We start from the raw sequence: 13,129 nt of genomic DNA, 5'->3' as shown, positions 1-13,129 counted from the left end.
CAAACCAGAGAAAGTGCTAATTGCTTCCTTCTTGTCACCAGAATAGTTTGCTCTCTTAAAAAAATAAAAATAAAATCCTAGACAAGCTCTTGCGCCCTCTGCCTGGTTGCAAGATGCACTTGTGTTTATCCCTTACAGGTCTGCAGCTCCTTGACAGACTATCTGATAATCATCTAAGAGAAAATGGGAGGAATTTTGTGTGTGTGCAAAGAAGAGTCTTTAGGAATATAAAAGGAAACAGTATGAACAAAGGACCTAAATCTATGTATAAAATAGGCAAACTCTGAATAACAAATACAGTGTCATTTAGTTACTATGGCAACACGGAAAACACAATGAAGGAGAAAAAAGCCCTGCTCAACAATGTTCTCTAATGATGAATGAAATGGGGTCTGTTGAAGTATTTGAAATGAGTACAGCTGAAATCCACTTGAATCTCAAGCCAAAACCACCTTAACAAGCTCACCTGATACTCCATATCAAAGCTAGGCAGAAGGATCCGGCCTTCTCTCCACTCATCCCCTTGGTCTTCCCGGATGATCCACAGCAGCTTGTTCTCATGCATTGCTTCCCGTCGCACCTGCAGCATCGTCCCACTCCCACCAGATACCTGGTACCGGAATATCATGCACACAGCACTCCTGGGCAAAAAGACCATGGGGCTGACAAGCCGAGCGTGTTGTCTCTCTCTTCTTGCGCTGCTCTGCAACCTCAAATAATTCTTGCCATCTGTTGAAGGAGAAGGTTAATCTCCAATCAGCATTTGCAATGGATGTGGCCTCTTGCTGTTATTGGCTAAAGCCAACTAGAAGTTCAAGAAATAATAGCCTGATGGCAACTGGTCTCATCCGTATGAGCACTATGCAGGAGCAGGGGGTGCTCATAACCTGCCCCACAGGTAGGGTTGCTCTGCACTGCTGAGATTCTGGGCACATTTTGAAGTTGAATTTCTGACGAAGGAACTATATATGTTACATGGAATGCACAGAGTTCTCAACCTCAATGTTTAATGCTAATACAGGAGTGGGGGCCATCCCCCTGCCTGCCAATTCTCCCCTTATACTCCTCTCCTAGACTGTTGTTGTTTTTTACCATTGCCCCCTCCAGTCAGGCTGCAAGAGAGGAAATTGAGACTTGCAGGGGGCTGGGGATGGTCTGGGGAGAGGGGTTGCAGTGGAGAATTAGTGGGCAGGGGAAGGCTAAGCACCCCTCCCCACACACATTTTTATTAGTCTGGCAATCTGTTTTGGAGCCTGTGTTTGCCAGGATAACATGAAGTTACACACATGAAGATGGGCTCCCTGGGAAGGGCAGCTTATAAATAAAATAATACTACTAATAATAAAGTTTATTTTTCAGGAAGTTTCCAGTCTTCACGTTTGTGGAGGCACACTAGACTACGTCTGCACCAGCCAACTTTCATGCTATTTGCTCCAGCAGGTCATGCAGTCCGCAGCAAATGTGTCCTCCTGCCTTAATTTATGCTCTACTTTTAGCTTTTAGAACTAAAAACTGTTTGGCTCTAGGATACTGGCAGGGCAGTCTGCTTCCACATGATCCTGCTCCCTTTTAAAGAACTCCTGGGGAGGTTCTGTTCTGTGTCTCACCACCATCTGATGTGTGGCTGGTGGGTACTTGGGATAGGGCCTTCCTGGTGATAGTAGAGATGTCACAACAGTCCATGGGTTATGCAACCCATGAGCTTTTGGGTATGAGCAGTAGAGAGCAAGCCCATTTGTAGGTTGTTGAGCATGATATCTGAACCTGGAGGCCTGGGTTCTTTAGGGGCTAAACAACCCAGTGGTTAACCCATGGTTTCTTGTAGGGTTAATCCCTGGTTCTATTTTAGTGTTGTCTCTATGCCACTTTGGACATTTGTTGCTGAAAAGCGGCCTACACTTCAATAAATAAATACAATTAGATTTCAGTATACAAAGGAACTAACAAGCTTACCATGTTACCCTGCAGTGATCTCTTGTCTTCACAATTCCTGCCATCCTGACAATTGTTTCACCTCATGAATTTCATTTTTCATTTCAATTTTTAAAATCAGTTTTTTTAAAAATTAATCTGATTGTCCACATATCAATCCATTCCCAAATACCCACTTATTCAAGACTTATTTGTAACTTTGCACATGCCTGCACGTTTCGCAGTCCCTTACAAAGATGTCTTTAAAAGTCCCCAATCTATCTTTGTCCAGATTTTGCAAACCATAGCAAAGTCAGTAGTGTATAAAGGGGAGCATATCGTACTAAAAAAATAACAGCACTAAGTTTGTCCTCAAAATGCAAAAAAACAAACCATCTTGAGAGTAGGAGGTAGAGGCGGTGGCATGGATGTGTGGTAATTGAGGCAAGGGTGCAAAAAGCATGCACAAGGCAGGAAAACAAGCAGCAATAGATCATTAAGATACAAAACATTAAAGATTTCACCACTGAGGTGCACCAACAGGGACACAGGCAGGTAAGTCTCATGATACTTGGCCAAATTATTTAACACACTGCAAAAATACAGACAGCCAGGTCAAAATGAAATATGCCACTTGAGCAGGTTGCCCGTCACAGCCTCCTTGGAGTCAGGGACCTGCTGCCTTCTTCCCTGTTCCTGAATCCTACCAAAATACATTGTCTCCAGCTTCACTTCAGCCTTGATATGTACCTAAGCTCTTCTACATAGAGTATAGATGCAAAGCAGGGAAGAGTTCCCATATCTTTAACAGTTGTGTAAAAGAGGATATTTGAATGGGAGAAATATGTCATGCAGGGATTCCCTCTTCTGTGCAACTATTAACAGTACAGAAGACTATTCTCTTTTGCATTTGGTCCCCCTCCCTGTCAGTTATACTGGATGCTCCACACTAACATTTAGGGATGGATTGCCGTCTTGCAAATTAGCATTACTGGTTTCTGTAATGCTACAGAAGCCAGCGTGGTGTAGTGGCTAGAGTGTTGGACTGGGAACTGGGAGATCCGGGTTCTAGTCCCCACTCGGCCATGGAAGCTCACTGGGTGACTTTGGGCCAGTCACAGACTCTCAGCCCAACCCACCTCACAGAGCTGTTGTTGTGAGGATAAAATGGAGTGGAGGAGGATAATGTAAGCCGCCTTGGGTTCCTTGCAAGAGGAAAAAAGGCGGGGTATAAATGCAATCAATCAATCAGTCAATCAATTCTGACCTTCTTGCCTGACAACAGGGCTGCTTCAAGCCTCTCTGCAGCCGAGAAGTTGGCAACCTCATTACAGTTGTTAAAAAATTGGCAACCTATTACAATGTAAGCAATCCCTTGCTAAGGCAGTGGCGTGGCAAGACTTGTAGGATCTGGCTATTGAAATTCAGATCCTGCAAAGCTGCCTACACCTCTGCCTAAACAAGGGATTACAATAGAGATTATAATAGAGTTGTCAACATTTTAACAAAAGGCTCCTGTACCTTTAACAGCTGGACAACAAGAAGAAATTTAGCTTCCAAAGCTTTTCCCACATCTACATACTGGGAAAAGTTTCATTGGTAGTTTTCAGCTTGTATAGCCCACACAGTGTTAGATTTGTAGAAAATACTGATGTTCTGAGAAAATACGGCCTCTATGTCCCCAGAAGAAGACAAATAATAACAGCGGGAGAAATTGAGACAGGTGTCTGTCTTACCCACACACAAGCTAATACAGAGAGGCTAGACTCAAGAAGAGGAATGTCCACTGGATGGATAGAAAGACAGCACATTACAATGACTGAGACAGATCAGTAAGGAGGATGTCTATTTTACCAGCAGTCATAAGCATGGAAGTCTGCTGATTAAGACCCTGGAAAGCTTAAGGCAGAAGACTGACATAATTAGGACAAGTGAAAGTGCTGTAATCGGTAGAGAAAGATTGACTCTGTAATCATGACATTATCAGAGCATTGGGGAGTGGGGGTGGGGGGAGCTCATATTTATTCTGTCTCAGATTTGCTCAGCTTGCAAGTCAGAAGCTGATCCCCACCACCCTGCCACTTGCCAATATTTCAGACTCGTCTTAGGACTGGGAAGACAAACTGTGTGTGGGGCTCTTGTGTCCGTCTGCCCATCACCCCGCCCCCAGCAGGAAATACTTGGCAATCAGAGCCTAGCTGACAATTTAGTTGATGTGTGAAGCAGAATGGTGCTCATAATCCCTTCCTTCCTTCCTTCCTTCCTTCCTTCCTTCCTTCCTTCCTTCCTTCCTTCCCCTTCTTCATATTGCAGATGATTGGCCCTCGAGCACAAACAGTAGGATGACGTCGGTGCTGTCAGCGATCCACGCAAAGGTGTTTTAAACACCTGAAGCAGGTGTTCAGGCAAAGAGGGGTATTTTCAGATGAAGGCAAAACTTGGTGCCTCAGTTCACTATGACCGCCTTGGAATGTTAGGAAAGCATGGCAGGTGTAGGGTTGTCCCTTTAGTCCTGACAGACACACCCGCCCCCCATCCCAAGGCAACAGGCAGAGATACATTAATGGGGAGTGCCTGGCTTGTTGAAATACTGCCTGTTGTGCAGCTATTAAAAAACAACAACCTAAAGTTCTACCAGGAAACAAGATAGTAACCCTAGGTGCTTACTTTTGTTTTGACAACTCTCTGAGGAAAATCGAAAAACTATACTAGGGTGATGAGATGTGGATTGGCTGAACGTAGTTTGAGTTTGCAAGGTCTGTCTATGTTTTAAACATAACCAACAGCCATATGCCCTGCCTCTCTGCCTAGTCTGCAGCTATATCTGAGTGGTGGACCTTCTGGATTTTCAAATGTGGGATAGGCCACATGAGTTTAATCTATTTATTTACCATTTATATACCACTCCACACCAAAAGATTTCCACATCAAAAGAGATAAAAGAATAAAACCATGTTAAAACAATCGAAAAGAAACAAATTCTGAATTTAATAAACTGTGGCTGGTAACTCAAGGAAGTCCTCTTGAAATAATAATGTTTTCAGAGGGCACCAAAAGTAGTATAGTGTTGGCACCCGCCTGACCTTAGAAGGTGGGGAATTCCACAGGAAGGGGGCCACCACACCTAAGGCCCTTTTCCTGGTAGACTCCAACCAGGCCATGGGTCCATGTGGAACCACCAGGGACATGCCCTGTGATGACCTCAGTGACTAGGCGGGTTGATAAGGAAGAAGGTGCTCTCTGAGGTATCCTGGTCCCAAGTTGTTTAGGGCTTTGTATACTAGTATTAATACCTTAAACCTGGCCTGGTAGCAAATAGGCAGCCAGTGCAGTTCCTTCAGCAAAGGAGTTACATGCTAAAAAGGGGCAGCTCCTGACAACAGCCAAGTTGCTGCATTCTGCACTAGCTCCAACGTCCGGAGCAGCCTTAAGGGCAGCCCCACACAGAGTGCATTGCAGTAATCCAGACTTGAGGTTACTAATGCCTGTACCACCATGGCCAAGCTATCCCTGTCCAGGAGAGGCCGTAGCTGACAGGCCAGCCAAAGCTGGTAAAAGACACTCTGAGCTGCCATGGCCACTTGGGCGTCTAGCGACAATCATGGATCTAGGAATACCCCCAGACTACGGACCTGATCTTTCAGAGGGAGTGCAACCCCATCCAGAACAAGCAATGAGTCTATCTCCCGGACCTGGGAACCACTCACCCACAGGGCTTCCATCTTGCCAGGATTCAGCTTCAGTTTATTGGCCCTTATCCAGCCCATTACTGAGTCTAGGCACTGATCCAGGACTTGCACAGCCTCTCCTGATTCAGATGTCACAGGGAGACAGAGCTGTGTGTCATCAGTACACTGATGGCATTTAGCTCCAAATCCACTAATGACTGCTCCCAGTGGCTTCTTATGGATGTTAAACAACACTGGGGACAAGATGGTACCCTGCAGCACCCTGCAGCCCAATTGCCAAGGGGCTGAGGAATAGTCACCCAACGTTACTCTCTGAAATTGGCCCTGTAGGTAGGACCGGAGCCACTGTAACACAATACCTATCCCACGGAGTCAATCCAGGAGAATACCATGGTCAATGGTATCAAAAGCCGATGAGAGGTTGAGCAGAATTAGCAGGGTTGCACTCCCGCTGTCCCTCTCTCAATAAAGGCCGTCCATCAGTGCGACCAAGGCTGACTCAGTCCTGTAACCAGATCGAAACCCAGACTGGAAGGGGTCTAGATAATCAGTATCCTCCAAGAGCACCTGCAGTTGCTCTGCCACAACCCTCTCAAGTACCTTCCCTAAAAAAGGGGGTATTTGTGACTGGGCAGTAGTTGTCTAATACCATTGGGTCCAGAGTGGGCTTCTTCAGGAGTGGTCGCACTACTGCCTCCTTAAGGAAAGCAGGGACCACCCCTTCCTGTAGGGAAGCTTTATTGCTCCCTGGACCCACCCAGTCTTACCCCCTCGGCTTGCTTTTAATTAGGAGGGGCAGGGATCGAGAGGGCACATGGTCAGTCACATTACTTCAAATACCTTGTCCACATCATCAGGCCACAGTAACTGGAACTGATTCCACAAAAGCAGGCAGATGGTGGCATCAGACACCTCGACTGGAACTGCACTAGCAAAAGCATCATGTTTGCTGCGGAGACAAGTGATTTTGTCCTCAAGGTGCAATGCAAAAAGGTCACAGTGGTTCCTCGACAGGGCCAGGGCCGCATTTGCTGGGGAAGGTGTTAACAGCCCCCAGACCACCCGGAAGAGTTCCGCTGGATGGCTACTTGAGGACGCAATGGAGGCAGCAAAATGAGCCTTCTTTGCTGCCTGCACTGCCACGCAATAGGCACAATTATGTGCTCTAGAGTGTGCTCGGAGTCTTCGCTTCGCTTCAAGTCTTATGCCATTTGTATTCTAGCTGACGTCCAGCCTGTTTCATTGACTGCAGCTCCTCAGTATACTGAGGAGCGACGTGGGCTCTACAGCACTGGAGGGGGCACTCAGGTGCAATCAAGTCGATGGCCCTCTGTATCTCACTATTCCACAGTGAGGCTAGGGCCTCAGCTGGATCATCAGCTCTCTCCACTGGAAAACCCGCAAGAGCATTCAGAAATCCATTGGATTCTATCAGTCTCCTGGTGCAGACCATCCGAATGGGTCTCCCACCTCTGCAGGAGGGAAGTAGCACCACGAGTTGGAATCTCACCAGGAAATGGTCTGACCATGACAATGGGGTTACTCCCCCCCACAAAAAACACTTCAGACTGCCCAACTCACAACTTGGAGCAAAAACCAAATCAAGGGTATGCCCTGCTTCATGCGTTGGGTCGATGACAAACTGAGACAGCCCCATGGTTGTCAGGGAAGCCATGAAGTCCCAAGCTGGAACTCCAGAGACAGCCTCAGCATGGAAGCTGAAGTCATCCTGGGTTCCTCCAACACCACACTTAAGATTGCATCTGCCAGCTCAGTCAGAGAGGATGCTGGGCAGCAGGGTGGGCAGTACACCAACAGCATCCCCAATCTGTCTCTATGGCCCAACACCAGGTGCAACCCCTCAAGACCTGCTCCAAGGTGGACTGGTTTCCTAGTGATAGAGATGAAGGTTCTATGAGCCCCAGTGACTCCCCTCCCCAGCTGGGCCCTCCAACCTATGTTGGTGCTGCACTGAGTACCCGGGTGGGCAGAGCTGAGTCATGTCAACCCCACCCAGCTCACCCACCCAAGTCTCAGTAATACACACCAGGTCAGTGAGCTGCACCCAAATATGGTGTGGAATGTGACATCCCATCTTTTCATAGTAAATGCCTACTTTCTTGCCATCCCCATGGAGAAGGGCTACAGAATGGAATATAGTGGGTAAGAGACCTGAGCAACTCATCTTAGTCCAAGTAGAATAGTATGGCTCAAATGCAGGAGGATTGCTTGGGGCTCTATGTAATTAGACCACAAAGATTATGAATGGGGCAGTTTTACTAAAGGAAAAAATAGAAACTCAAATGTCATGTATGAATTTTATTTAAAAGATGTATATACTGCCCTTCAGAAGAACTTCCAAAGCAGTTTACAAAAACCAAATAGGTTTGAATTCAACAGTGTCCTTCTGCCAGCAGAATGGAAACCACTGGTGGAAGGGATTTCTTCTCCTTGCAACCCTCCCCCCCCCAATCTATTTGGGAGGATTGGGGGACCCTCCTGAGCAGATCTGGGGGCACGCGGGGAGCTGCAGGAGGGAGGATGGGGAAGTCCTGTGACACAAGTGGAGATGTGTTCGTATGATGTTGAATTTAAGCCATAGTTCAGACTGCTGGGCAAAGGGCAAATTGTCTGAGCATAAACTATTACTCTCAGTTGTCAATCAAGGTCCCTTTTCAGAGTCTAGTGGTAAACCCATGTCAGGGCTATACCTCATGTGTGGAGACTCACATGACTGAATGCTCCTCCGCACAAATAAGATTCCCTCCACATAAAAAACTAGTCTGTGGGAAGGGTCCTAGCCTAGGCTTTACCTTTACATACTTGTTTGCCATGTGCAGGGATTTATTCCTTTATTATTAATAATAATTTATTTATTATTAAATAGTATTTAATTAATTGGCATGGAGTAGCATTTAATCTTAAAATGCCACTTTAAACTGAAGTGGTGCAATACATAAGTTTACCACCTCAGTGAGAATGCATTCAAAAAGGAGTGAGGATTCCACAGTTTTTCTGGGTGATTGCTTGCATTATGCAAATTGCTAATACAGTTATACACATATTCCCATTACTGTCCAATTGGATTAAATGCACCCAACTCCTTGTTGGATTGTGGCCATTGCCATTGAACTATCTTTGCTCCCAAAGCAGGACAATTACGCTCTGCTTCTTTCAGTGATGTCAATGGCTGGTATTAAACCTTGGACAGCTTGATCTTCAACTCAATGCCATTGCTAAGGAGGCAATTTTAAAATGTCCTTGAATTTAAATAAATTGTCCAATACTATAGATCAATAGCCAGATTCCAAGAGGTGGCAACTATGTCAAGTTTAAAAATATACAAGAACCGTTGTTGCATCCTTCCATCTTTTCATTTTCTAAGCTGAATGTTACTCCTTCAAACCATCCTTCATGTGCATATTGTGCTATGGAGTCTCCATTGATTTGATTTATCTATTTATTCTGCTCTTCTATAGGTGAATTTCAGACAACCAATTTTCTTAACAGCATGGATTTCATTTCCTTCTGCAACTAATACCTCATATGTTGGAGCAAACAGGAAACATGTCAAAGTGTTCGATACATAGTCCATACGAATTCAACAACCTAGATATTCAGCAAGACAGACTTGAATCCCACCATATGGGGACAGCAGAAAATAATCACCATGTGGTGAGACATTTAGGGCTCAATCCTATGCATGCTCAGACAGAAAAAATCCTATGACTCCCAGCATGCCCCAGCGAGCATGGGATTGCACCTTTAGTCATCTGAATGCTCTCTCTAAATCTTTCCAAATGTGGTGCCAAACTTACTTCAGCTGGGCTGAACTTACATCAAGAAAAAAAAATGATGCTACATGGCTGTACCTATTTCAGTAAGCTGGATAGCTCATGGTAGCCTTTGACTCAAGCTACTCTTCATAATTCCCTACCTTCAGAAGTGAGTGACATGTAGACTGAGGAGAGCTCAGTTTCCAAGTAGATATTTCAAAGGCAAAATTGTTCTTAGGCACTTATCTTCCATTGAAATTAATAGGTGTCAGACACTCGAATGTCACTCTGGCATCAAAATTTCTACAGCCACACAACTAGTATCATAATGTAGCCCTCTTCATTAAAAACATGTAATCAAAGTGTCACTGGATTTAGAGGAACTGAATCAAGGGAATCAAGTGAAAATTGTCCAGACACTCCACTGACTTCCTTGCCAATATGACCAATAGGAGAGAAACCCTTACAAGAAATCAAAGCGGCCATGTAATAGTGGAATCTAAGGACATCTTACATTCTCTAAAGGGTTTTCTTTGTTGAAGCTGTGAAAAACCCTCTGGAACGTTTGGGGGGGGGGGTGTCTGCTGGCCTCCCCCCTCTTCCATAGACAGAAGGAGTCCTTATTATGGAAGGTTAAATTAGGATCCTCTGTGCTGTAGGGAAACTAAATTACACCTATCCACAGGGCACAGCTGTCCTGCCTCTGGCCTTGAATTCTCACACATTAGACATTAACATATGCATTGGGTCTCTGTGCATAAGGTCCAAACTGCATGGTCATTTATGTGCATAAGGTCCGAACTGCATGCATGCACAAGCCAAACTATGTGGCAATTTCCCATTTTGCGTGGATTAACAACATTGGGTCCTACAGTTAAAAACATTAACAACATTGGGTCCTACAGGTGTTGTACTTTACTCATATAGGTCCTATGCACATTTATGTGGCTATCCTGCAAGCCCAGAAGCACTCAGTGAGTGCACACTGTGCTTCTCTCCTACCAAGTGTAGCTGGTATACATAGAGAAATCATATTTAGAGATGCTTAGTTCAAGAGTGTCTCCAAGTACAATCATTAAAAAAAATCCAAAGTGGATTTGGAACCAACCAAAATTCCACAAGAGTATGAGTTCTCCAGAACTTTTAATCAAGCTAGAGGGTGCAAAAAGCAGGGCAGGAGGGTAGGGTGGGGACAGAAAAGTCCAAAAATGTGCTTCAGGTATCAGATTACAATTCACAATGCATTTTTGGGGAGAGGAGCAGCAATGGCTGTTCTCCATTTCTGAAAACACAAAGTCCGGCTGTAATTCTGATCTGCCTCTTGCCTTGGCCAAAACACACAGGTTCTGGAGTTGGCATGGAGCTGATATGCAGAGAAACATAATCCTCTCTCCCAAAATGCATTGGTAGGTGTAATCACAAAGATACTAGTCACTGACTGAAATTCTCCTTATCACACAACTGTTAAAAATACAGTTGCCTTGTATCTGAGTTTTCAAAGCTCAGTCCCCGTAACAGTTGGGTGCAACAAGAAGAGGTATGTGGGACGTATTTGAAACTGGGAAGACTTCTGTGGCAGAAAGAAAAAAGGATCAAAGAATATCAGAGTAGCTGTTTAGGACACCCAAAGTAATTATGGCCAGCCCTAATCAGAAATGGAAACAGATGGAGAGAAGACATCACATTCTCACTAAGTGAGAAAGTGTGCTTATTTATGTAATTTGTATCCCACCTTTCTACCAAGGTGGCTGATCACTTTTGATTTCTTTGGGCAATTCCAAAAGCTTTGATGTAAGCGAGGTTATTCTTTGGGCACCTCACGAACTCCCACCTGTATGGGACTGGATCTGTGCTTCTGAGCTTGATGATATATTTTGGAGAGATGAGTACCGTCAAGTCAGTAGGCATTTCCTGCTCCTGCGTCATTTTAAGCCTGAATTGGTGGGTTGCTCTAATGGCTGAAGGGATCTAATAAAAGCCTAGTGGCCAAATAAACAAGACCTGCTGCAGAGCTAACTGCCAACACAGCTGGCCTCAGCCAAGCCATTCCAGTAATACATATTTTTTGATGCAGTTAATGGGAGGATAGCAATTGGCACCAAAGGAAAGGAGGCACCTGAAGTGAGAGGAAAAATAAAAATCTCTCTGACACTGAACCATTTGAAGAAAGGATTTTTGTAGGAAGTTCTGATCAATACTTTCCAGATCACAAGTATCTGTTCTTAGGAAAGAGACAACAGATAAAGCTGCCACTGAACTGGCATCAAATGTTCAAAAAAAGTGGCCCCAAGGGCTGAGGGCAAATCAGTTCTGGCAGTTCTGCGCGCTGCTTCTTATGGAGATTTATGAGAGCATCTGGATTCAACAAAGCTAGAGCAGCAGGAACGTACAACTAAGTGTCGCTCAGCAAGCAACAGTACAATGCGCCCACCTTGGTAAATCATGGGCTGATCTTTCCATCTGGCCATCTGGACAGCCAAACAAATCATCTGGCGAACACGAAAGGCTTTCAGTTAGTGTAAGTATCTATATCTTTCTTTCCTGATAGTGAGGAACTGGGAATCCCAAAGATCCTGATGTGGTGTGGCAGCTTATCTTTTAGAGCACAGTGTTTAAACCTGGCCTCTCGCAAAAAATAACAACACATTCCCAAAGAAGACAGCAAAGGAGGATGGTCTCAGCAATGCAGATGAGACTGTTTCCAGCAGGACACAGTTTTTCCCAAAATGCTAACCCATGGTTTATTTTACCCATGGATTGTTGAATTCCGGTTTATTGTGATGTGTGAACCCAGCCATGTTAACAAACCATAGTTTGTTAACAATGAACAACCCAGAAAGAGAACTCAATGGTTGGGTTGTTGGGTTTTTCTTACATGTGAACCCAGAAGCATGGGTTGTTCAGCCAGGCTACAGGATCAATGGGCAAGAGTGGTAAAAAAGAAGACAGCCACTCTGCATGCCAGCACTACAGTGCAACAAGGGCATTTGGGATACGGGAGGGAACAGGTGAAGGAGGAAGGAAACAAACAACCCAGGGATAGAGAGAACAAACTGTGGTTTGTTCAATCATCTGCCAGACAAGCCCTGGGTAGGGCAACAGACTATGGGTTAAATAAACCATGGATCAGCATTATGTGCAAACTAGGTCATTGTATAAGATGCACTTAAATCAATTATCCAATCTCAGCAATGGGCCTTAGGTGTTTCTTCTTCACTGGACATTGCTTATGTTGCAGGTGACCCACAAAAGGCAATCCAGAACTAGTATTTCTGTTCTTCTACACTGCTTCTACAAGTCAGCATACTTTAATTTAAAAAGCTCCACATCTCACCAGAAACTACCTAACTTTTCTAAAGAGAACAAATGATCCCTACTCTATAGGTCTTTATCTCCAACTGCTACTTTCAGAGAATTGCTTTGAGTTGTTCATGCCTGCTTCATTCTAATTGACATTAATGAAATCAAAATTGGCCTGCCTTCAACTCATTCGCTCTACTGAGAATATGGGTGGAGGCTTTTGATGAATGGGTTGAGTTTCTGCTTAGGCCAACGGTTTTGTATATGGCCTAAGTGAAGTCTTTGGAGGCATTTTCATAGAGGACCGTAAAAATGCTTTTGAGCCTTTGAAGTTAACTTTGTAGACCTTTGTGAATATTATTAACGCAAGAGAGAAACAGAAAGAGAGACATTTTAAGCATACCTTCCAACCAATGTGGGTTTTATGTTCATGTGAGAGAGGAAAGGTGCAAA

At 44.6% G+C, this 13,129-nt stretch overlaps 1 protein-coding gene across 2 annotated transcripts in view; it reads right to left on the bottom strand.

The window, feature by feature from the left end:
• The window catches only part of NRP2 (neuropilin 2), a 228,783-nt gene that overhangs the window by 58,389 nt on the left and 157,265 nt on the right, over nucleotides 1–13,129 (bottom strand). For both annotated transcript variants that reach the window (XM_084818435.1, XM_084818442.1), the window contains exon 13: nucleotides 467–729. In XM_084818435.1, the coding sequence (XP_084674561.1) occupies nucleotides 467–729 (263 nt within the window). The remainder of the gene's footprint in view (nucleotides 1–466; nucleotides 730–13,129) is intronic.

Source organism: Heloderma suspectum, chromosome 1, assembly GCF_057233095.1.
Source record: "Heloderma suspectum isolate Gila_16-S chromosome 1, 16-S_ref, whole genome shotgun sequence".
In the NCBI taxonomy this organism is placed as follows: domain Eukaryota; kingdom Metazoa; phylum Chordata; class Lepidosauria; order Squamata; family Helodermatidae; genus Heloderma; species Heloderma suspectum.
Note: the sequence above shows the minus strand (reverse complement) of the source record. Positions and strands in the feature narration are given on the sequence as shown.